This window comes from Chaetodon auriga, chromosome 22 (assembly GCF_051107435.1).
Source record: "Chaetodon auriga isolate fChaAug3 chromosome 22, fChaAug3.hap1, whole genome shotgun sequence".
NCBI classification, from domain to species: domain Eukaryota; kingdom Metazoa; phylum Chordata; class Actinopteri; order Chaetodontiformes; family Chaetodontidae; genus Chaetodon; species Chaetodon auriga.
In genome coordinates this window covers 12,000,475-12,026,211 of record NC_135095.1, presented here as the reverse complement: position 1 = coordinate 12,026,211, position 25,737 = coordinate 12,000,475, and the positions used below count along the sequence as shown (strand labels likewise).

The 25,737-nt window shown below is 43.3% G+C and overlaps 1 protein-coding gene across 2 annotated transcripts in view; it reads left to right on the top strand.

Annotated features, from left to right (window-relative positions):
• Positions 1–25,737, top strand: part of plxna4 (plexin A4) — a 227,147-nt gene that overhangs the window by 138,701 nt on the left and 62,709 nt on the right. For both annotated transcript variants that reach the window (XM_076722299.1, XM_076722300.1), the window contains exons 5-6: positions 5,386–5,486; positions 23,916–24,039. In XM_076722299.1, coding sequence (XP_076578414.1) covers positions 5,386–5,486; positions 23,916–24,039 — 225 coding nt within the window. The remainder of the gene's footprint in view (positions 1–5,385; positions 5,487–23,915; positions 24,040–25,737) is intronic.

The window sequence follows — 25,737 nt, the reverse complement described above, 5'->3', positions numbered from 1 at the left end:
GTGTGTGTGTGTGTGTGTGTGTCTGAGTTTGTGTGGCTATATTTCTAGCACCTGCCAATGAGAGACTAAATGTAAGTCCTGTTTGTGCACTGAAGGGTCAAACCTCACCCTGCACCTTAAATGCACTTCAAATCTATCACATCTTCAACATGATTCTAGCACTAGGGGTGACGCTTCAATGGGACAATTGTAGCATGACATTAGGGAGAGTTGTGCTGTATAATTTATTGTTGCTGAGCTTAGCATGCTTCAGCTTTTGGCTACTTATTTGGTAAGCATAGACATAACGGCGATGACAGAAGGTAAAAAAAAATAACTCTATGGTTAATGCAGGAAATCCAATATGTAAAGTTTTATTAGTAAACTGCCTCAGGCATGTTTAACTACTTTTTCGTGTGCATGGGGGGGCCTCACCCTATTTGGAATGGAAAGATAAGTGAAAATGATTGATTGTATCCGAGTCATTTGTCATGCGCTGACAATCCTGACAGCGCAATGGATGGCTTTCTCATTTGACCTCTGAGAACGTCAAATGAAGACAATATTGCGCTTGCAGCCACTGGCCCGCTCTGTTAACTGAGTTTATGATATAACGCCGTTGGTCGGTGGTTGACGGATTGAGTGGCGCGTCGGCCGCGACGAGGCAGTGGGTCGTTCACGTGTCCCTCGCATCATTTGACTCCCGCGTCAATCTGTCCTCCATCCAGCTGGAGAGGAGAGGGGTGGGACCTGGGAGGACAAGGAGAGAGAGGCACAGGCACCACTAAATGAATGATAGAAGTAATGGACATTAAGTGATGGATAGCAAAGAAAGTAAGAGACAGAGCAGAAACTTTGAGGTAAAGTAGTTGAGAAGAAATAGATTTTGTTCCACCACTTGTAATGAAATAATATGAACGCTGACATTTCCCTGGATGCTGCATGTCTACGTGCTTATGGAAATATGGTTGCTGATGGGTTGAGAGTGTCAAGCCTGTTTCCATTTGCAAGACATGCTGTTGTGATAACAGCGGGTCAGGAATCATTATTCCTACCCATCATAACATATATGGATAATGATTGCATTTCATCAGGTTTCAATGATTTTTGCTGATTTGCTTGCAGTCATCTGCATAACTTGAGGGTCTTTAATTGGAGGTGACTGCTGTTGTAAGCAGAGATTTATCTTTGACACATGCACGCAACATAGCTAACTTACATTTTCTTATTAAAAAAAAAAACACAGTAATGCAGCATTATGTACATTTAACCAAATTATTTCTTATTAATTTCTGCTTCTCTGCCATTAGTAATGATGCACTGCCAGCATTGTGCCAAACTAATGAACAAACTCACACTGGGGAAGGAGAAAAAGACGAAGCTAGCCTGGGGGAAGAAGAGAAAAGATAAGAGAAGTTCAGTGTGCCCTACAGGCTGTAAGGCAGGATTGGACTATCACTTTAATTTCCCTCTCTCTGTTCATGTGGAGTGGTGGAGTTTGGCTGCAGGTGAAATCCCTGTTTAATTACAAGTGGAGGGGGCAGGAAAAGAGTAGGATAAAGAGAAGAACAGAGACGAGGCAGAAGAATTAGTTAATAATAAAAGTCTCTGCAGATTTATTAAATGATCACTTTCCCACTTCAGGTTGACTCCAAGGCCCCTGGCATTATGTAAGGAGGAGGGGTGACAGGGAGAAAAGAAGGAAAGAGGAAAGAAAAACAAAGTCGAGCTTTATCATTTCCTCGGCGTAGAAGATGAAGATCTTGAAGGGGAAATTCTGAATACGCTTGAAGTGAAGACGCCTCCTCCCTCTCTCCCTTTGACACCCGTCTTCCACAGATACAATACACACACACACTTACTGTATATATGCCGCTTATATAATTTGATGCCATTGTGCCACCACATTAAATGATCAAGTACGTCTTCATCTCTCTCCCCGCACATTAATACATCGAGTACACCTGTGATCTTGGCCTTTTTTAAAAAACAGCATTATATTCAGCAGCTTCCATCTGTCCCTATTGTGGGAGGAGGGAGAGTGCAGGGTGTAATGGCTGTCATTTGCTCACCTGAAACAGGAGGGAATTATAAATGCCATGCACCCCGTCCTTTGTATTTATCCCTGCTGATATGATAGCGCAGCCATAGTGAAGAGACAGTGAGCCGTAATGGTTGCCCCTCTGGCGAAGCCCGAGAAGAAGATTGCATGAAATGAATGTGATATCGAGATGAGAGAGACAAGGGGTGCATTGGGTCGTTTAGCCACCAAATCCCTCAATTTTTTTGATAAAAGAGGGGACAAAAGTGTTGCCTTCTTGAGTGTGTGTGTGTGTGTGTGTGTGTGTGTGTGTGTGTGTGTGTCTCAGATAGAGAATGGAGGCTCTGGAGAGATGATGAATGTATGATCTTGCACACCTCAGAGCGTCTGAGTGACACAGAAAGACAGACAGACAGAGGGAGAATGAATGATATCAGGATCCGCGCTCTGGAACAGAGGATTCACATTGGCACCCATCGTCTCTGCTGGGCCCTGAATGCCGTGTGTGTTTGTCTTTGTGTGTGTGTGTGTTTTATCTGCTGAGAAAACCATTTCCCCTGATGCAGGCATCTGAGGCCTCGATAGGCATCAGAAGGTCCCTTCCATTCTCCAAAGTCTAAATCCGTGTGTGTTTTTGTATATACGTGTACATGTGGGTGGCGTGTGTATCGGCATATCTGCCACCGATGAAGTGTTAAATTATAAAGCATTCAGATATGGTGGCATTGTTTGCTACAGTTCTGTCTGGGTGCTTAGCTTTTATGGCAGATCACGAGGTGACAAACCACTCGATGCGGTGACATGGCTACGTAGATTACATAAACGCACACACACGTGAACAAGGGGAGATTGTGGTTTCATACACTCTCATGATAAGGCTTTGGCAGCTGAGACCTTTCCATAGGCTAACACAATGGCCTTTCTCTTGAGTTACTAAGAGGTTATTTAGCTGGCAGTGGGCTGAAGCAGCGGTGGATCTCAGGAGGAGGAGCAGGATTGGTGGAGAGTGACAGGAAGGGAGGAAATCTATCATGTGAGCTGCATTGAGGATCAGAGTTGAGTTTGATCGTCACACACACACACTCTTGCACCACTATCTCCTTGATTCCATCTCAAACTCATTCCCTTTATCTACCTAATGCAAATGCACTTCTACACAGTGTAGGGAGGGCAAAACATACCACACGATCTTCCCCAAAACGCACACACATAGACACACATGCCCACAGCTGAATGAATTTAGAGGGGGCGTATCTTCTTGTCAAAGTCAAGAGGAATCCTGTACGCTATTACAGATTAAAAACAATACAAGTGCCGCTTTGTGTGTTAAGTGTGTGTGTGTGTGTGTGTGTGTGCACGTCTGCCTGAGTATTCTATTTATAGAGATACACACACAGAAGAGACATGAATATAGAGAGCAAGAGGGAGATTCATGTAGTGGTGTGTTTTAGACTCCATCTCCATCATGCCAGTGTGTCAGTGTCTGACTTCAGTTGACAGTATGTGCGTCTTTGTGTTTCACGTGCTTCTGTGAGCACACATGGTGGAATGTGACTTTCACCGCCAGTGTGGGCAAAATTGTAGCACCGACTTGTCGTGTTTTTACTTGAGAGAGAGGCTGACATGCAGGCATCTGTGCGATAGTCTGTGCGTTCGACAGAGAGAACCGCCGTCAGTGCCAGGCTGCGCTTTAGAGATACCACTGCGCATAGGCGTTTCTGATCTCTTGTTACAGTCAGCCATGCCCTACATTGGATGGTTTAATTATGGTCCTTTTCATACCCTCAAATATGGAATTTAGCCAGTAAAATGTGGTGCAAAGACATGTATAATTGCATCACTTACACCTGCAGGTATGAAGAGAGACTAGTATCCAACAGAATTCGATCCTCCACACCCACTGGAGGCGGTGCACTGAAGCTGTGAAGTGATTTGGAATTTGCCAAGATTACACCAGTGCCCATCATCACTGCCATAGTGTCTTTAAACGAGGCACCAGAACTCCCATCCTCCCCAGCTAGCTGCACTGGTGCTCAGGAATGCCCCGGAAAAAGGCAAAAGATTTGTTTACCTGCATCTGAGACGCGTATTTCAAGATTTAATTTACAGTGCAGGCACACACAAACACAAACAAACACACACACAACTTTACCCTCATCATAACCCAATATCTGTCCCAAACTGATGATGTCGTCTCTCTTTCTCGGCTGTCATCGGTGAGTAGCGTGAGTGACAGCGGTCATCCACCAATGACGGCTCATTAATCAAAAGTGCCAGCAACACCTATTATTGCACCATGCTGTTACCATGGTGACAAGAGGAGGGGACGGCTGAGATCTACCTCAGCTTTGCCCCTTGCGCTCGGTCGCTCAAGGCTCATGCCAATCAGTGCCAGTCAATGCCAGTTTGAATTGGCAGGGCTATATATCATAATAGATGGACTGCTCTCCCAAGTGGCCAAGTTTCCCATATGGAACCAGTGGAGAAAGATGGAAGCTGTCAAGTAGTTACATTTTCATGAAAATCAGTGCTGATACAAAATACGTTGCACTTTCCACATTTGTTTACCAAGTTTGTTTTTGACACTTCATGTGCATATGGCTCTAAATAGTGTTAGAAACAGATGACATTGTTGGAATTTGCATGTTAGAAGATTTAGGAGAGCTGCAATTCGATTTAATTGGGACAATGTCCAGCTACAAACACTGATGGTAAACTTGTGCTTTTTGATCTGAGTCACTCAGGATGCAAACAGTAAAGCAGCAACAAGATATGTTGTGTTCTGAGTGAAGATTGCAACCCTGCAACACTGTTCACCTCCACCTACACGTACTTTGCATAGCATCTGATGGCAGCAAGTTCTATTTCTATTCTAAGTCCTAGTCTGTAGAGGTTGTCTAAGGTACTCTGCTACATTTTTAGTAGATTCAAAGCAGCACCTGTGACCATGAAAATTGACCATTATCCAAAGAATCAAACTCCATGTACACTTTCACTGTATTTGTGTTGCCAGTAACTGGCACACGAGGAGCAGAAACTCATTATGCTTGCCTAACCTGAGGAGGATTTTTCTAGGTTGGCAAATAACTGAAAACAGTATTTTGATGTGCTTAATCCATTTATTATCATAGATTGGCCCTTCCTTGCTGTCTCTCTCTCTGAAAGTTATACTCACAACTGAAGCAAGCAGACCCAAACAGTGCAGTTCTTAATTCTTACATTACATTTTTCTTGCATTTCCCCTTCTGTGCCTGTCTGGAGGCAGTGTTTCCTTATATTTGCTCATCTCTATTTTCTACATACAAACATGTAAACTTTGAATGTCTCTCCACTGTATTTAGTCCTTGTTTTATGTCTCTCTGCAGCTCTCAAGGGTGCCAGTGGAGGCCTGTGGTCAGTACTCAACCTGCAGTGAGTGTCTCGGATCAGGAGATCCCCACTGCGGCTGGTGTGTCCTGCACAACATGTAAGTACTACTAGAGCTGCCATTGTGCACGAGACATGCACAATACACACACCACACACACCACGTATTTTCAGTTAATTCACAAAGCTTCAAACATCCTAACCAGACAGTCTGGGGGTGGGTGGGGGGTTTCAGCGTTCGGGTTGTTAGCCTCCCCTGCCTCCATGACGCCTGGGCCCTTGCCCAGTACTCCATCCCTTGCAGCCCTTGAGCATTCAGGGACTCCTCTAACCCAGGCCAACTCTCAGATTGCTTCCCTGGGGCTCGGCCTTGTGCCAGCGTCCCCCTTGGATCCATTACCAAACCTAACCACTGGCATTGTTTACCAGGCCTGAAACCAGAGCCTGGTGAGAGCACAGACACTGGCAGGCACTGCCAGGCCTCTGATGGGCACCACTCCAAACTTCAGGAGTTGACACGAGGAGAGTGATAGCTTCTGTTATTGTAACTGAACTGGAAACTGTCGAATGAGATTTTTAAGATTATCTCATTAACCACACTTCACTCACTCACTGTTGTGCTAACCTGCTCTTTCTCCAGCATTTTTTCCCTTTTTTCCTTTCAGCTCGTCGGCCTGTGTCATTCTCTCTTTCACACTCACACACACAGATGCACACAAATTCACACACACCCCAGCTGCTGTCAAACCCTTGTCCCTCAAGATTGGAGTAGAAGATAGTGCTTGCTGGGGGCAGGGAGATTTCCCACTCCACTGTAAATTGAAAATTGGTTTCTTGTGTTGGTGCTAGCCCTTGGGTAGAGAAAGAGAGAGTGTGTGTATATGTGTGTGTGTGACTGAGTGAGTGAGTGAGTGAGTGAGACTGAATGCGACTGAGTGCATTTAGGACCTTCATCCCTGCTGGCATGAGAGGGGACATGGTAGGGGCAGAAAAGCAGTGTGAGTGTGAGAGGAACACAGAAACCGGGAAAGGAAGGATGATGGACAGATTGAGAAAATAACAGCTGAAGGGCTGGCAAACAGACCAGTGGAAAAGAGACTAAAGAGTAGTCAAATTCTGAGAGAGACAAAAAGAAAAAGAAAGCTATCAGGATGGTCGTCCAGGGTACAAACCTCTAACATCTTAATTCCACAGGGCACAATGCCATTTTGTTCTGTCCTCAGCACAGACCCCACCGATAGCATTTCACATGTGGGGTGTTTTGCCTGCTTGATTTTGTTGATTTGGTCTTTTCCCCTTATTTTTGAGAGTCTACACAGGGTGTTTTATTTTGAAAATTGGCTGGATGCTCTATGCTGTTCTTATGTTTGACTTCCTGTCCGGCTCGGCCTGCTCTGTGCAACTTGACGCAGCTTCCGTTAAAAAAAAAGGAGAGCGTGTGCGTATTCACAGCAGAGTGAAGAGATGCTTCTGCATCGCAGCCAGCACACGAAAAGAGCACAGAGCTGTGAAAGAGGGGTGAAATGTGATAAACTGACAGATATCTGACAAAGGTCTTAGTGAGGAAAAGAGCAAGTTTGTGTGCAGCAGAGAGATGGAAGGAGAAATAGAGGATGGATGTGTTTAAGGTCTCCAGGGCAAGAAAGTGCATTAGCACAGAGAGGACACAATCTGATGGGTTATGGGTCACATACCGGAGGTTAGAGGCAAAGTCTCTCTCACACACACGCAGACATACACGGCGTGAATACACAATATGCAAGCCCAGAGTTTCATGTTTATCACAATTTCTTGTATTAAATTCCCTCTTTGATCACACTACACTTAACCAAGCGTTAATCAACAGCATGGTTTGTTCTAGTAGATCATTTAATTTAAAGATGATTTGTCGAAAGATAAAGGAGTGAGATCAGTGTAAACAACAAATTAAAGGCCCCCAGCCAGCAGATATTGTGCAAATATTTGCCACTTTAAGTGTGTGTGACTGTATGTGAATATGGTGTGTGTGTGTGTGTGTGTGTGTGTGTGTGTGTGTGTGTGTGTGTGTGTGTGTGTGTGTGTGTATACAAACCCATTAACACCCTGGACATCCTCCCGGTCAGAGCAAATGGGCGGCCACAGATTGGCCTGTCACACTTACCCTGATAGAATCGGCTCACCTCGGCTCACCCCTCTCTTCACTCACATACACACAAGGACACACGCACACGCACGCTTCTTGCTGGAGAATTAGTGTCAAGTCGCCAAAACGAGAACAGAGCCCAGAGAGAGCGAAAATAGCCAAATGCTACTTTGGTCGATCTCAGGTGTCGAGGTGTTTGACCATTACAAGGGCAGGTGTGTTTTGTGTGTGTGTGTTTGTTCGCACCACACACACACACACACACACACACACACACACACACACACACACACACACACACACACCTCCTGTTTGCCCCTCTCCCTCCCCCTTGTTGCACACAGACACAAAACACACATTAAATGCACAACCCAGTGTGACTAATCGCCCACAGGTTTGGTTTTCCCAAAGTCCCTCCTCTTCATCACTCTCCACCCCCCCAGCTTGTGGGTTCTTAACAGGGTCTTGGTGTAACTGAAGCTCCTCTGAGTGCCACCTCTACCACAGGTCAGGACTCTGCTATTATCCCTCCTGTCTGCCTGCTCTGTCATTCTCTGCTGCACTGGCCACTGTCCAGTCTTTGGCGTCTGACATGTTCATTGTTAGCCCTGTTTACTTAAGTCGACATTTTGTTGGCTTTTTTGGCTATTTAACAAAGGCTTCACCTGGAATTCGCAGTAAACTCAGTCGTCACTTACTGCTACAAACACTCTTTCCAAATTGGACTTGCAAACCTCAATTAAACACTGATTACATTTGAGGAAAAATAAATGAAGTGACATCAGGCAAATAATTGTCAGATTACAATGAAGCAAACTTAGAACAATGGAGGCCGATTTAGCAATACCTCGTTTGTTAAAATCCCTGGTCACACACATGAGAATGTCACCTTTTCTCTACAGGTCAGTTTTCTTTGGTCTCTTCAGGATGATTATAAAATAATTGGCTGTCTCGACATAAAAACACACGCTGAGATGACACGGCCTCGGAATTTATGCTTTGATGAGCTCTCGGTAAACTTGCCAAGTGAACGACTCGTGTGTCTCTCTACTCTGTCCCCACATCCCCTTTGTTTTATGATATGTAACATGAGGTCAGTAGGGGAGCAAGACCATTAACAGGCCTGATTCACAGCCTGGTGGAGTACATCCCAGCAGGTCTTGCAAACATCCAAAGAGAAAGATGATCACACAGACACATCGCCAGCTTTAGTGAAAATACAGAGGGAACAATTCATTACAGTCCTCATCAACTTCCCTTTTGACATCAACCTCTATTTTCAGTGTCTGGGATGATAGCATTAGTGGTCACTTCAGTCCTCCTCCAGACCCCTGAGGACATATAGGCAACAAGTGTCACAGTCTACGATGTAAATGTGCTGAAGAATAAGGAAGTTGAAGAAAGAAAAGAAGTGCTGTCTTGTAAGGGAGATAGTGTGACCGTGAATTAACAGCGCATTAAATCTGTCCTTGGTGAGCAGGTCTGACACACACATCTCTGACAAAAGGCCTGCACTCCAGGCATCTCAGCCATAACAAAGCAACGTGTCCAGTGCCAGCTGCACTATTTGGTATTCAGAAAATAGAAATATCTTATGTCCTTCATTCTCCTCTCACTTCCACTTTAGGATCTTGGCACAAAACCGTTTTTATTTTTCTTGACTGACATTAAAAAGAATCGTTCTAGACAGATGTATAGGTAGATACAGGCGTGGATGGGTGGATGTTGAACATAATAATCCTCTATTATGTTGTATCAATTACTCGCTGACTGTAATGCTGGACAATAAAGTTTTTCCTTTTATTTTAAGGAGATCAGAGCTTTTAAAAGAGGGCGTCACTGTACGACACCATAGACTTGTCCAGCTTCCAAGTCTCCACTATCCACTTGTATGCTGAGTGCATTCTGAGCATTTGTATTTCCACTACAGTAATGCTTAAAAAAACACGACTGCAAAATCCTCTCATGCTTGCCTCCGGTTCTGTGATTGGCCAGGAGTCTTGCTCAGCCGTAGCTTGAATTGATTAACCCGACGTGACACAATGTAGCCAACGGGAAAACCAGTGAATGAGCATCCATAAGTGAATGGCAGAATTCCGACGCCCACAGGGTCAGTCTGCAGTGCCGTGGAGAAGAGGGACAACAGATGGATGTGTTGAGAATTATAATGGAGTATAGTTTTTTTTTTTTTTTCATATTCAGTGCAATGCTGGCTTGTGAAATGCTTTCCTTGGCCTTTCCCAGGTTAAAGATATTTCTATATTTCTACAAAGAATAAAACTGAGAACAGGCATTGTGCCTTAGCACACTGACTGCAGACCAAAGGTTTAAATAATGCATCTTTAATAACTTCTAGCAAAAAGGCCAAAACACAAGGAACTCTTGGAATTCACACAGATATTCTCTTACCCACACTTCCTCTGTGCTGGAAGGAGGGGTGCTGAGGGGAAGGAGAGCATGCGGTTCATCATCAAAGTGTTCTTCCAGATAGTTTGTTGTTCCCAATCAACCTTGAAATCACCTCACTGGTCTGAGAGCAAACAGGATGCAAGCTCTCCCTCTCTCTCGCTCCCTTTCTCTATCAGCATTGCCTTTATTTACTTTATAGATCGGTGAGAAGAGCCGTTAGAGAGAACACCAGGGGAAGAGGAGAAAGACAATCAATAGTACAGGGGAGGAAATCAACAGGAGTGTATAGTGCACCTGTGTGTGTGTGTGTGTGTGTGTGTGTGTGTGTGTGTGTGTGTGTGTGTGTGTGTGTGTGTGTGTGTGTGTTTGTGGGAGAGAGAGAGAGAGACAAAGTGTGTGTGTGAGAGAGAGAAAGAGATTGCAGTCATTGTCCTTGACAAACATTGACCATTCATTTAGAAAAGCAAATGTCTTCATTTCTAGACATACGCTCCCATTTATCCTATCAGCTATATATCCTATATGCTCCCCTGTGTATTTCTCGAGCCTACTAGACAAACTTCATCTCAGATAACCCCCCCTGCAGTCAGCCCTGCCACCATTCGAGTAAACCTGAAGCCTCACCTGTCAACCAAACTGTCTCGGCCTATCACACTCACGCTTTCTGCTGAGATGCACGACTTATGCTAATGCCTGTCTAACTCGGCAGGTGAAAGGAAGGTCTTCACTCATATTGCCACCCCTTTTCATCGTTCCCCTTCTTTCCACTCTTTCAGCACTGACATTGGATGTCACACTCTGTCAATCAGAGGAGGGTCTCAAAGAGGACGCTTACAGAGGATTACCTAAAAGGCAGTATGTAAGAAGCAGAGTGTGGGTGTAGGCCTGTGCACATTAGCAAACATAAATATGTACATGTTTATGTTGTGCATATTTGACAGTTGACTTCATTTCTACTCTGCATATGCTAGCTCTGTGCTATATGACTTCACCTAGTCAGGATAATATTTCGTTTGCACGAGACTGGCGATGCGTATTCCTTTTTCTGCGTGGTTTCCATCCACACGTCAACCCCTCCAAGCAAGGCAGCGGTACCTCTGCAATGAGCCAATATGGCAGAAACGTTACAGCTACGTTTTGGATACGTTACCTCCCCTAATGCCGCTCTGTCAGCTGTCAGTTTTGTAAGTGGTTAACTAGGCTGTCAACGCGCCTGTCATGCGTGACAGCCAGACAGATTGGAAACCATATTTGGAGAAGTAGCATTGTCAGAATGAATGTCATCATATTTGGCATGGATGTTGAGAATATCTCACATTACTCTGTGATATCGGTGTCAGTTTGGAACAAGTAGTGCTAATGTTGCAATATCTTCACATTAATAATTGGTTTGACATATCTCAATCTCAGCTTTTGGCTGCGATAGGAGTAATACCCCCGGAGCGCTGAAATCATTTTCTCTTTCTCACTTTTTCACACTTTTTCTTCTTCTTCTCCTGCCCTCTCTCTCTCTCTTCACTATCATTCGAATCACATACACTTGTCATACACTGTATTTTCATGTGTATGTTTGTGTCTACACATACTTATGCGTATCTGTGCTTCCATGAAATCCACTTATGGTCTCTTTATGCGCATATATCATCAGCTTCACTGTGTTTTGGTGCATTGTCCCCTAGTATACATTTTCACTTCTCCACACATGTGCCCGGTATGTTCTGTGTTCAGAGGGGTGTTTACCATTAAACCACATTGCTCTCCTTCTAGCTCGTCTTTCCTCTCTTCCCCCAAACACTCACAAACATCGATCCCTCCTTCCTGAAGTGGAACAGGGACAGTAAAGTCATCTGTGCCACTGGCCACAGGCAAATGCGTTCTCCTAGTTCATTAGAGAAGGTCTGTCTATACAATCAATAGTAAACTTCGAGAGGTAAATTGTAATACACAGGGGAGTCCTTATGAATCAGTGGACCCATACAAACTGGGTTAGGAGTCACATTTTCCATGACTGCTTTTTCCTTCAGATTAGCACTCTGGTTCATCAACATGAACAGAGAAGAGAAATCTACATACTTATAAGTTGTATCCTGGAGTCACACACTCACGCCTTGATAAACAGTTGCCAGAAACACACGCAAGCTTATTAGGCTGATACAAGAAAGTTCAGGAAGTCATGGGTAAACACACAAAATGGCTGCTAAAACTTGCAAGTCATGCTGCAAAGCTCCTTGTCTTCAAAATCCTTTGTTTTCCCAAGACATCTTTGGTGCTGTCAAACGAATAACCTTTTCAGAGGGAAAAGCTAATTGGCAGATCCATTGAATGGCTTCTCTGTCTCTCGCTCCCCTCTCTCCCTCATATTCATTCTGCACCGCCGCTACCTGTCGCTGTGTCATAGTCATTCGCTACCTCCGTGTGCTCATTACTGTGATATGCCACACTAATGCTAATTAAATTGCAGTGCCACAATTAGCATGCTACCAAGGACTGGTGTTTGGTTGTGGCGACGACTAGCTGGAGTGAGACCCAACATTAGGCGGTCATCTTTAAGTAAAAACTTCAGTTTATATTAGAGGCCAAACTAGACGTAAGCAGGCGGATACTCCAATAAAACAGTTTGTTTGTGTTAACTGCCTGTTTGAATGAACAATAGCGGTGGTATTACTAAGTGTTATGTAGTCTACTTTTAGATTTGCCAGCTCTTAACATGTTTTATCGATTGCTGGCATTGTGGACCAGTGGAATGGAAATGATGCTTACACACAATTGAAATTGGTTTATTGTTGAAAGGGCCAGCAATTAGAAAAGCAACAAATATCTGAAATAATATCCAAAGGTTAATTTACTTGTGATCCAGACAGACACGTGATAAAAGACAAAGTTGCCTTGAGGAAAGATAATTTAATTAGTGGACTTTCTGAGCCAAGATGCAAGGACAAGGACAAAGAGGAGATAATGAAAGGAAAAGAAAAGACTAACAGGAGATGATAATGAAAAACAGACGCTGGTCTGGTCAATGAAGAGACATTAGAGGACTGAGAAAGTGTTTTTATTGTGTTATCATTCATAACTTGTAAAGAACGTGTAAAGATAAAGACTAAAGTAGTCCGTATTTTTGACAAACTGCAGTGTTTGTTTTGTTTGTTTGTTTCTGAACTAACAGCTAAAAACCAGCAGGCTTTCGTTTCAGCTTCACTCTTGAAGTTCTGCACTTTGAAATTCCTTTGAGATGCATTTTGCAGATCAGAACTTCCTCAGTGATGACTGACCTGTAAGATGTTGAAAGCCCTTTCATTAAAATTAATTTCAACTATGACAACGCACTGCTCAGCCTCCCGTCCCCAAGTGGAGGAGCTGGATTTGGTGTTTAAACAAGTGCTAAAAATTACTTGGTAAACTCTCAAAGATTTATTCAAAGTTGTTTCTTTGATCTTGAGATCCTTGCATCCATGGCACTTGCTCTGATGTCTGTGCCCAGGGGAGGATGGCCATCCCCTGAGTATGGGTGACTGGTTCCCCCCCCTTCACCTCCACCCTCCACCTCTTGCTGGATGCTAAGGGAAGTTGAGGGAAGGGAACAAGGCCAAGAAGTGACAGGGGCATCAGGACGGAACGGAGTGCTGCACCTCCCAGTTCCCTCTCAACTGTCACCACCATAGTATGAAGACTTGCGCGCACGCACACATACAGACACACTAGTCTACCCGATGCCAACACACACACACACGAGCACATGCACAGCAGCTGCATGCCCACTTCTAAGTCAGGACCATTGCTCACTGTCACCTATTGTCACCCTACCACACGGGGAAACACAGGCACTTGAAAATGGACATGCACACACTCACAGAGGGGAAGACGTCTTGCTTTTGTCCGGCAGAGCATGAACCACACACAGGGAGTGACGTGAGACATGGAGGATGAGTGAGAGATGCGCTGACAGCCAAAGGAAGTGAAGGTTTACGGCCATGTTTTCCACACAATAAGAGGAGACGAGAGAGAAACAGAGGTAACATAAAGGGATGGGAAATCTTCAGTGAAGAGCAAAAATTAAACTCCAGGATCAGGTACTCGAGTTGAGGACACGAGGAAACATGCACACATATACGGTCCACCTTGACTATGATGGAGAGTGGGTGTGTGGGAGGGTACTCATGCAGGTCACCTCACATGTCACCTCATATAGGCGGTGCTATGGCAACATCGGCATAGTAAGAATAGAATAACCTACAGTAATCCCCGCAAATTGGTCAGTATTAGTATCAGATAGCATGCTCAAGGTTGACAAGACAATATAATGGCATTAGTTTTTCATGTATAGATTTACTCTTAAGCTTTAAAAAAAGGAACGCTTTAGAGTGTCAACTGTGACAACCAGGCATGTTTTGTTTATGCTGCATTTCTGGAACCAAATTCCATTATCTCTCGTAAAAAACCGTTAGACTTCACAAAACGTGTTGCATGCATTTGCTCAATAAACATCAGCCAATTCCCCCCCATTCATTTTTCCCTGCGTGAGCTGTTTCTGAATGTACTAAACAGACAAGCTCTTTGATCAGCGTGTCTTTAGAAATGAAATCTTTTCAAGCTTTTCATAAGCACTCTGCATTTGACGTGTTGATTCTGAAATGAGTCGATGTTGAAGGCGCATGATGTAACATTTCTGTGGCAAAATGTCTCAAAACGACAAGGCCCATATTACACATTTTGTTGAGTTGTGTGCTAGTGTTATCCAAAAGTTTCCAACTGTATTCAAACCCAGAGAAATGCGTACTTTTCCTTAAGGTAATGGGGCTTTTCATGTGGTTTCCTGTCAGTGCAACACAGGAAACACCAGATAACACTTCAGAGAGCGAGGAGGGAAGTCTGCGACTGTGACTGAACATAATGTGAATAAAACTTAAACACATTACCTTGTCCATGAGTCATGTCAGATAGGTCTTCATTGCCAGTGGTGGCTCAACAATGAGGAACTCCCATGCTCCCACGCTACTTCAAGACATTATCTATGTCTTTTGTTTTCATTGTTTCACCTGAGGTGCAGAAATTACTCACTGTGCATTTAAACGTCCTCTCAGGTACAATAGGCACCATCCCTCCAAATGCTTTATTAATTTTTATAGTTGCATGTTAGAAAACATACTTATAATGAATGAGGTAAGACTCTAGTAGAGAATGATAAGTATATTTTGGATGTGTCTTCTCATCCAGAGTTACACACTGCCTTGTGGCTGTGAATAAATGCACCTTAACTCAAAAGGCTTGATAGATCAATAGTATCATATGCTGCCCTCAACCGCTGCACACATGCAGGGTCATAACACAATATATGGAAGATAAAAGCAAAATGCACTATTGAGATCCCATTGAAAAGCAGCCCTCCGGTGTCCTGCACTATCACCCCGAGCAGCAGTTATGAAAACATCAAACAGGAGACTCCAGTTCACAAATACCTCGGGATAACACTGTAGATGCAATGCAGTGATACAGCGCTGTTTTCTCTTGTTGGTACCCAGGCTTTTATATTATGAATGTGAGGTCAGATTGTGTTTTGATGTAGTAATTTGTAAATGGGACAGTGATATGTGAGCTGTTTGGAAATATTCCAGTGTTAGCTTTAACCCCCTTTGTGAGTCTTATCCCATCTAATCTATCATGTAAGTTCACTTTGGTCATCTCTAAATACAGAGAATAAGCAATGTTAGAACTCCCATGAACATTTAAAAGTAAATAAACGATCAAAAAGTATTATTTCTGTAGTGACTGTGCTCCCCCTGCCCTCATTTGTGTCAGTAAACTGCTCCTTAATTGTCTAATCTGTTTTCAGAAGAAAAAAAAATCATAAAACAAAATAATTCATGTAAATAATTCATAAAAGCTAATTTTGTAAATGACATCTGCTTTCTCATCGCTCTCTTTAACCTTCCTGTCCCTCACACACACACACACACACACACACACACACACACACCCCAACATACCTCTGAGCCAGACAGATAAAGCTGTTTAATATAGAGAACCTGGCCTAATGGCATCTTCAGGGGCAGCACTGGCATCACATATGCTAGATAAACAGCCTAATAAGCCTGCCACACCGTCCCACCAATAGATAGCTCTGCCAGGGGATTGTTTGCTTGTTTGTTGTGTGTGCGTGCCAGAGAGAAAGAGAGATGAAGGAAGTTGGTGGCACGGCTTTTGACAGCTGCTAAAATTGCATGGTAGAGTGTGACACCAAAAGTCAAGGCAGAGAGAAACAGCTGCTACTTGTTTGCTCAGAGGGCCAGATAAACGCTGCCGCCCCATCGCCATCTTTTCCGGAGTGTTTGTGTTGCACGAGAGAAAAATACTGGATTCATGGAGGACGCTGGAAATAGGAAGCGCTAATAACCTTCGTTTTATTTAAATTGTTTGTGGAATGTTAATTGACTGAATCAGGCTCTCTGCCTGCTTTACTCTGTGTTTCATCTTCGGTGTGTACTTTTAAGAGATTGTTTAATCTCTTATGGCTAACTCTGCAAACCGTCAGCAGGACTGTTTCTGTGTAATTTTCCGCTAAGCTGGTGTTCTTGCATTGGTGGTACGTAAAGGGGGGTGGGGGCAGCCACCCTGCAATTTGTATGTCTTTGGGTATGGGCTCATATGAAAGACACAGACTGTGTGTGTGTGTGTGTGTGTGTGTGTGTGTGTGTGTGTGTGTGTGTTTGTGCACAAATGGGAGAAACGGGGTCATGGCCAGTGGGCCAGGTAATGACTCTCCCACCAGCCCCTCCATGCGGATTTCTGCTCTGTGGACCACCACTCTTAATGATAGCACAAGGAGGTGCACTGAGTGTTGTGTGTGTGTGTTTGCGTGTTTACGTGTGTCTGTGGTCACATGTGCGAGCGAGAGGGTGTTAGCCAGGCTGAATGTCGGTCGATGTGTGTGATTTGACTGAATCTCTGTGACACAGCTCCTCCTCTACAGTACCTTCTATGTGCGGCTTCAGGGTATTAGTATGTATGGGATTCCATGCAGTGTCTGATGATGCATGGGTAGTATGGTAATTGCGTTGCAGCCAGACCACAGAATGCCTGTTTGCTCAGCACTGATTTGCCATAAACAGTGGTGTAAGATCAGAAACTCAGTTATGTACTATACAACAAATGCTTTAAGAAATTCACTGCAGTGGAGGCTTTTTTTGGTTGTGCACAGAAATATGAATGCATGCATGAAGTATTGTATCTTTCCTATATGTGTATACACTTTTTGAACATACTTGTTCTGTGCGTGCGTGTACTGTATGGTCAGGTGTTTGTTTCCTCCAGTGACATGAGCATTTAATAGAGCTGAGGATGGCTGGACATCGGCTTTGTGAGAATTTAATAGCTTTCATTTCCCAGACTGCTTGACCTTCTCGGTGCCTCACATTAGATATGCATTACACCTGAAGTCTCACATGGCCAGATACATCTGCACCCTCTCTTTAGTATATTCTCTCTCTACGCTCCCCTGAGCCCTTCAGCCTGCGCCCTGCTGATACTCGACTAGTTTCAGCCACAAGGGATCAAGCCCTGAATTATACTTTGTCCTGATGTCTTCAAAATGCCAAACAAATACTGCATGTTTGATACTGCCTATGGTCATTGTTTATTTTTGGTTTCCATGATGTTACGTTGAACAGTGAACTTACTAACTTTCTCCTTTTAAATTCTGTTTTTCACAGTTCCACAAACAAAGTTCTGCTCTTTAAGTTCTCGCTCTCTTTGTTCTTCTCGGTCTTTTTATGTAGTTTTCAGTCATTTACAGGGTATCTCTCATTATATTGGTGCACATTTCAAACCCCATGAATCAAAGAATGAGTGGCTGTCAGGCATGCTCATCGTTAAAGTTAAAGGTTACTATTTGAAGATACTGTAGTCTGGTGTGTGTAGCGGGGCTTGCAGTGAATTACCTATTAGAATTCACCACTTAATGTTGATTGATGGGTATTTTTTGGTCTGTGTGCACATACTGCACAGAATAATAAGATCATCTAGTACTCTAAACAGTGTAGTCAATTAAATCATCAAAAGGGCTAAATGATGATGAATATTGTGTGATGAAATATATTATCCACAAGACCATCTATTTTTGAATGGCCATGACAGCCTCATCAGCAACAATTGCACAGGCTAGAAATCCTTCTCTGCCCTCCTCTCAGTCTCACTCTAATTGTGTCACCTTATCAAAGGCTGGGAGAAACAAGAGTGCAGATTAGTTTCCATTCAGGGCCAATCTAATCCTTTCAGCTCGCTCTCTCATGATGTGTCATTGCCAGTCAGTCAAACAGCTCTGCACAACACCAGTGTTTACTCACCAAATGAATGGATGTTGGACATCTAATTCCCCACCAAAAAGATAGCCCCAGTCAGGCTTTTTATGACTGTTATTTGAAATCTAAATCGCTTTGATTTCTGGGGTTCTCTAAATGGTCCATTCTTTGATGTTTACAAAGGGTGGGATTGTTTCATATTGTTACAAAGGATGCAATCTTTTTTCTTTCAAGGTCTGTCTGGATAGTAATTGAAAACAATTATCCAGTGCTTTGCTCTGATAATACCCACCTCTTACATCAGCTAAACCATGTACAGCATTATCTTCAGTACTCTTTCACTGGAACGCCACATCAGGCGGAGCAGCTTCATAAATATCCCCTTCACAGTGGCGCAGGCGTTTGGGGTAATCCAAATCAATATGTGTGCATGTCTTACACATTGACATGAGAGATTCATTCAGGATGCATGACCACCTCTTAAAGAAGAAGGCATATATCTTAGCTGGTGTCACCCACTAGCATCTCAGTTGTTTATGCAGAATGAACATAAACGTGGTAATATGTAATATGCAAGGGTAAATTTTGAATGTGAAATACAAACTGGAAAGTGCAGCTTCTCGGCCTCTCAAATGTCAAAGTACAATAAGTGTATGATTGACAGAATTACAGTATTTTTTCATTTTGTCAGTGTTTGTGAGGTAAACAGTGTGTTGGCGGATGACATTGCATTGTGCCACAGAAAAAGTGGACTCGGGACCATTTTTTCACAGGAACGCCATGCCTTTTGTTGGTGTAGCTCTCTGCAGAGGCACTGCCCTTGCAGTGGTCTCATTGAATTGGATGAAAAAACCTTGTGTGTGTTTTTTGCCATTGTTCAGTGAGAAGAAAAAGCCTCCCTCTTCTGCTGAGTCACAGTCCCTGCATGGCCCATGTCTGGGATGTCAAAGCTAATAATTCGACCTGTTGCCTGTTTCATCCTACCCAGCAAGTCTGTGACCTTCTGACTCTGAGAAAGAGATGAAACTTGCAGTCCCTGAAGGACTATGTGACATCTTCAGAGATAAACAGAGGGCAATGCAATTCACTGGCTTGCACGGCCACCTCTTTTTGTAAGCAGGATGGCATAACACAAGTCTGTGAAGACATGTATACAGTGAAAGCTGGCATTGTAAACATGTCAGGCTAGAGGCCTGTATTCATACTGCAAGAACCATGATATGTACTAGTGTTGAATATCCTAATCTTTAAGATCAACACTCAGATGAAGACAATATGAGATCCCATTCTGTTTTTTTCACATGTAAATTTATTTGGTTTAGTTGTCTGTGTAGGAGTCTGGCAGAAGGGTCCAACATAAGGGTTTGCAATCACTGGTCTTTTCTTCAGATTGATGTTCCTTGTTGCAGTTGAGCAAGGCTGTTTGTTTTTTAATGAAAATTCCCATGTTCACTCTACATTTGCATAACAAGCAAAACAAATTGCCTTATGTCCACTTCTCAGAGCAAGTGATGTCCCCTCTCTAATGATACTGTGTTAACAGGCCCATGTCCAGTTATGCCAGGTCTCGTTGTTGCACTCATCAGCTCACAGTGTCTCGTTACGTGTTTGTGGCTTGTAACTGCATTAAGATACATTGTAAAACTGCAGTTAAAACTTGTGCGCAGCAAATCTTCTCAGACGTAATTATTCCTCATAAACATGGTACATTGTGACTCGCACACATAAAATCAAACCTAAAAATGTTATTTGGTGCACGATTGACATTAACAAGTCTTTGCAGAATGTCTTGTTTACTTTCTCTCTCTCGCTTCCCCCGCTGTTATTTACAGCAGCGAGCATCTCCAGAGATGATGTCATAAGCTTTGGCCATATGGAGAACCAAAGTGAAACACCGATTGCCTTCAGGGCTTTCTGCCAGAAAGGCTTTCTGGCGGAAAGCCTTTAGGAAGTCAGGTGATGTAGGGTAAAGAGCGACAAAGGTCGCGCTGGGAGGAGGTCGTGATGGCTGAATGAGTCACACACAGGGCTTTCACCCAGGGGATTGAGGTTTATGTCCCATGTACAGTGGTGTGCAAAAGTTTGGGTACCCCTGGTGAAAATTAAAATGGAAAAGGGCTTTAAGCAGACATTTGGGCACCCTGCATGGTCAGTACTTAGTAACACTCCCTTTGGCAAGTACCACAGCTTGTGAAGGCTTTTTGTAGCCAGCTGAGAGACTTTCAGTTCTTATTTGGGGGATTTTTACCCTTCCTTACAAAATGCTTCTAGTTCTGTGAGAGACTTGGGCCGTCTTTCTTGCACGCACTACTCTTTTGAGGTCAGTCAGATTTTTGATGATGTTTAGGCCAGGGGACTGTGAGGGCCACTGCAAAACCTTCTGGATTTTGAGGTGTGCCTCGGATCATTATCCCGTAGTAGAAGCCGTCCTCTTTTCATCTTCAGCTTTCTTACAGATGGTGTGATGTTTGCTTCCAGAATTTGCTGGTATTTAATTGAATCCGTTCTTCCCTCTACCAGTGAAATGTTCCCCGTGCCGCTGGCTGCAACACAAGCCCAAAGCATGATCGATCCACCCCCAAGCCTGACAGCGGGAGAGATGTTCTTTTCATGAAATTCTGCACCTTTTTTTCTCCAAATAAACCTTTGCTCATTGAGACCAGAAAGTTCTATTTTAATTTCATCAGTCCACAGAACCTGTTTCCAGAACCCATCAAACTTGTTTAAATATTCCTTTGCAAAGATCTGACATTGAATTTTGTGGTGAGGACGCAGGAAAGGTATTCTTCTAATGACTCGTCTATGAAGTACATATTTGTGCAGCTGTTTGTGCAGTAGAAGAGTGCACCACAACACTAGTCTTCCTTGCATGTTGATAAAGTCACAGTTAGTGTTTAATGACGTTGGTGCCGTCTCATTGGCATCTTGGCTTAGTCATTTTGACAAAATGAGTGTATGATGATGCAAGTACTTATGGTTTTTTCCAAGGGAGCTGATTTTTCTGTGCTCACAAAAACAGCAGTTGTTGTATTTGTTATAGTTGCACTGCTGTAGTGGATGCCAATTAGCCTAATAGTATGGAAACTAAAACCACACACACACACTTCATTATTTCCAAAAGACCAATCAAAGAAATGCTGAATGAGGAATTGCATTGAGTTACAGAATCAAGGCTAGCCCCATAGCTTTGTCTTTCTATAGCGTTCAGCGAGGTATACAAGCATTTATCAATGCTGAGCACATCCCTCTTAAATCAAAACACTGGTTCGACCTGTGACACCACAGCATCCTTTGAGATGCGCAGCCATAAAGTGAAGTGAAACTGCATACTGTATACTGCATTTTTAAGTAACTAAGACACAATTAGAACGTTAACTCCACATGTGTCGGTCAGTTAGTTCAGGGTTAGGTATGAACCAGCTGTTAAAGATCTCACATTCACTTCTAAAGCAACCGGTGCCATAGCTGTTAGAAATTTTCCAAATGATCTGTGCTTGATTTGTAGGTGGGCTGGTCCACGTCTTCCCAAGCACGGCCAAAGTCCATTGGCAAAGACTCTTAACAGGATAATAAACAACATTAAACTGGAACCTGGAAAATTACCAGTCAGTTAGAATTAATAGCATCTCATTTACACTGTCCACAAAGACTGTAAGGTGAGAAATGTTTTCTCATGACTGGGGGATTTTATTGTTGGAAGTATATCTCCCTACACACAGTCTTGTTCATGTATGGCAGCGTTTGATTGAAGCTAATCTGAGGGCCTTTATTAGGTGCTTATTATTCCTTTATTGTCAGTGTTTGTTATTTTGTTCTGTGATTTCTTAAAATGAATGTCCTATGCTGCTCTCAGCATCCTTAAGGAATCAATAAAATGTAGGTGTTTGTAAAGATATTGAAGAGAAGAGCACATAGATGCATATTTACTCTGTGTATCTGACAGAGTGGGAGAAATTGATTGAACGGCATAAACCTATTCATTCATTTGCTATTCAGCTGCAATGATTCAGTTGCTCATAGTGATGATTCACTTAGAGAGATTGTGCCAGTAAATGCTAATAATACATTTTAGGCATGAAATTTGGGGCTTTTCAACCAAAACAGTGACACTGTCAGGGAGAGAGCACAAAGACAGAAACCTCATTATACGAATACACACACAAATAAACACAAGGCAAAATCAAAATGTCCCACTGAGCATCTTTTTACGGCGTTATTCTTCCATGTGTGTAAACATCCGACCTGTGGGTATGCGAGGAAGCAAACTTAAGTGTGTATGTTTTTATGTATATTTGTACGCCAAAGCGGGTTTTTGTGTGCGCTGTTTGCCAGGGGGTACTTATATGATGTGGTCTTATTAAATCAGTGCTAGAAAAGGAGGAACAGACAGGAGTGATAGAGAAGCACAAAGGAACCCGAAGCGATTAAACCCCTACTCAAACCGGCTTAGCAGCGAAAGCTTCGCGGAAAGCCAACAATGGTTGCCTTCCTTTTAAATCTTGGCTCTCTCTTTTGCTTTCTTTTCCACACTCTCTCCCTCTCTCTCCTGCACTACCCCTCCTCCTGCTCTCTCCCCCTCTCTCAAACAGATTATTTCTTTTCTTTTTCTTTATGTCTGTCTTCTTTGCGGCACGTTAGGCCGCTTAACTTTACAATGCTCATGTCAGGTCAAAACCCACCCTCCCTCAATCTCCCAAATTCAGGATAAAAAGCGTCTTGCTGCATAAGGTATTACTGTATCTCAGACGTCAACCACCTCGAAAGTCTTTCTTTCATCCATTCATTACGACCTCTTCCTTTCTTTCCGTTCTTTTCTTTCTCTAAAGGAGTTTTAGGACACTCTGGATTTGCCAGGTTGTTAATTGCACAGCAAGTTTTTGTCTAAATCAATAGGGGACTTGCATAAGTTTATGAGGGGATTAGATGAGAGCCGGAGTGCGTTGGTGTGTACGTGAGGAGAAGAGTAGAAGGTTGAGGTTATATCGCAACGCGGGGCGTTTGATTTCCCACTGAATTTCTCACTGAGCATACATTTATCAACAACTTCAAGCTTCATCGGTGTTTTATCAGCCATTTCTGCTGTAATGTTTAACTTAGAGACTTTCCTCTGGAGGTGTTTTGTGGGAATGAATTGCAGTTCAAACCCATTCAGATGTTCAAACTATGGGGACTTACCCGGCAGTATGTCAAGGGATAATGTCTGGAACAGGAGCTAGTAAATTCCTCTTAGAACACAAAGGGTCCAGTCCCCCAACTCCCCAAACCACTGTAGTGGACTGGATTAGACCACCTGGTGAGGTATTAAGAGATGGAGGAATCCATCCCTGCCATACCTCCACCTGCACTTGGCATTGCCCATGAATGCCAGTCATTAAGATAGCCTTACAAAGACGGGGCCTACCTCTTTCCCAATGGGCCGGCTCCACTTCCACACACACAGCAGCCATTGTTTTAAATGCCACTGCTCCCACCCCCTGGAGGCCGGGTTTCCATTCACTGGCCACTGTAGCTAGTACGCCGCAAGAGAGGAAATATGATAAATGTGTCTAACTTTGTCTGTCAGGGAGCAGTGGGGGCATTCTCTTTTTCCCAGGTGCCAACAGGTGGGACGGGGTAAGCCCTGGTCAGGTTACTAGATTCGTGTGTGTATGTGCGTTTGTCATCCATGAATAACGCCCCCTCTCTTGTGTTTTTTTTTTTTTTCCAGGTGCACCAGAAAGGAGAAATGCGAGCGCTCATCAGAGCCCCGTCGCTTTGCATCAGACATCAAGCAGTGTGTGCGTCTCAGTGTCCACCCAAACAACATCTCAGTGTCCCAGTTCAGTGTGACGGTGAGTGGAAACACACTACTCCTCAAAGACACTAAGAAACAGTTTTCTAAAGCCTCATGCAGTTTCTTCATCCATACTAGTTGTCATTACCTTGTTTTTTATTCCTTATTTCTTTTGAATGCCATTTAAAGGATGAAATGTGGTGAAATTTTAATTAGAAGTCATTCAACAAAATTTTTGTTCACGTAGGAAGAAACGGTTCAGCAGACATTTGTTTTAGTGGAGCCATATTGCAGTAAACAGTGAGGCTAGCTGAACGTGTTTCCAGTGAGAAAATCTTGTCTGGCAGATTGACAATATCACACACTCAAGCATAATTTGTAATGCGATGTAATTATGCTCTAGATACTGATTAGTAGCCAGTGTTAACTCTCTAATCCTGCTTTACATCATTTTACCGCCTGCCAACACACATCCTTCAAATCCTGACCTCACAACTTTCAGTCCCGTCCAGTGAAATACTCTCCCAACAAATGTCAACAATCATTAACAGCACACAGTTTAGCTCAGCAATGTTTATCGTGATTGTTGGCAACTAAATGCAGCCCTTTTTTTCCCCTGGACATTTCATTCTAAAACAGCTGCCGTAGTTAAGGGCTCTGAATGGTTTTTGATTGTTTAAGTGTATTGATTAGTGTGCAAGGAGCTTTAATAGATTGTAAAAAAAACATGTCTCTGCAGGAGCTGGACAAATACAAACACTTTTTGTGTAGTTGCTTTTGCTTTTGTTTTCTCCACTTTTCAGCTGAGTCTGTGTTAGCACTCATTATCTGTTATATAACACAGGTGCTCATTCACTCCACGATTGTGCATGTTGTTTATATTGCTATGTATAGACTCCACTGATGTGCTGCATTTGGGTGAAATTAATCAAACACCCGTGGCTGTTTCCTCCCTTTGTCCCCTTGCACTGCTCTAGATTTCACCTCCGCTAACGGCCAATTCTTGATTTGACAGTTATTTCTAACTGGGACAGGAACATGTGGCTGCTAATGTTTTTAATGGCTGCATGTCTCCACCTAAAGGTGTGTGCTTTTAGCGCATGCTCAGGAGAAGGCATGTCACATGTCATGGCTTACTGTTTTTTTTCAAAACTCAGCGTGTTGAAAGATACCCTATATCAAAGGTTGCAACAATGATGTTGTGAAAATCCCATTGACCTTAACCACCTTAAGTGATGTCACATTTCAGTTCCCATTTCCTGTTTAATGTCGGTTTGGAAATGGCTTTGAATCTCTGCCACCAAGTGCATAAATATCCAATATGATTTTCTAAGGTCAAGCCTGAATGACTATTCTCCATCTGTGTTTGCTCTGAGGGTCACATGAGAGGTGTTGATTTTCTGAGGTACACCTCTGCATCACTCTAATGATATTCATGGGCTGTGTGTGTGTGTGTGTGTGTGTGTGTGTGTGTGTGTGTGTGTGTGTGTGTGTGAGCCTTTAGAGAGTGTTTAACCTTTTCCCAGCGAGCAGCCTTTACCCAAAGGCTATGCCACACGTATCCCATCCAGCTGATTGCAGGGCAGAGGCTTGTGCCAGACAGACAGGGGCTCCTCCTTAACCTTTGTGTTATTAAATATTTGTTTGGAAAGATAAGCCAAGGCTTTCTCGAGAGCAACAGGCACTTTCCACTGCAGACCCATTCGAAGAAAAACTATTATTTTCTTACATTTAATCTCTTTGGCTGTTGATGAAA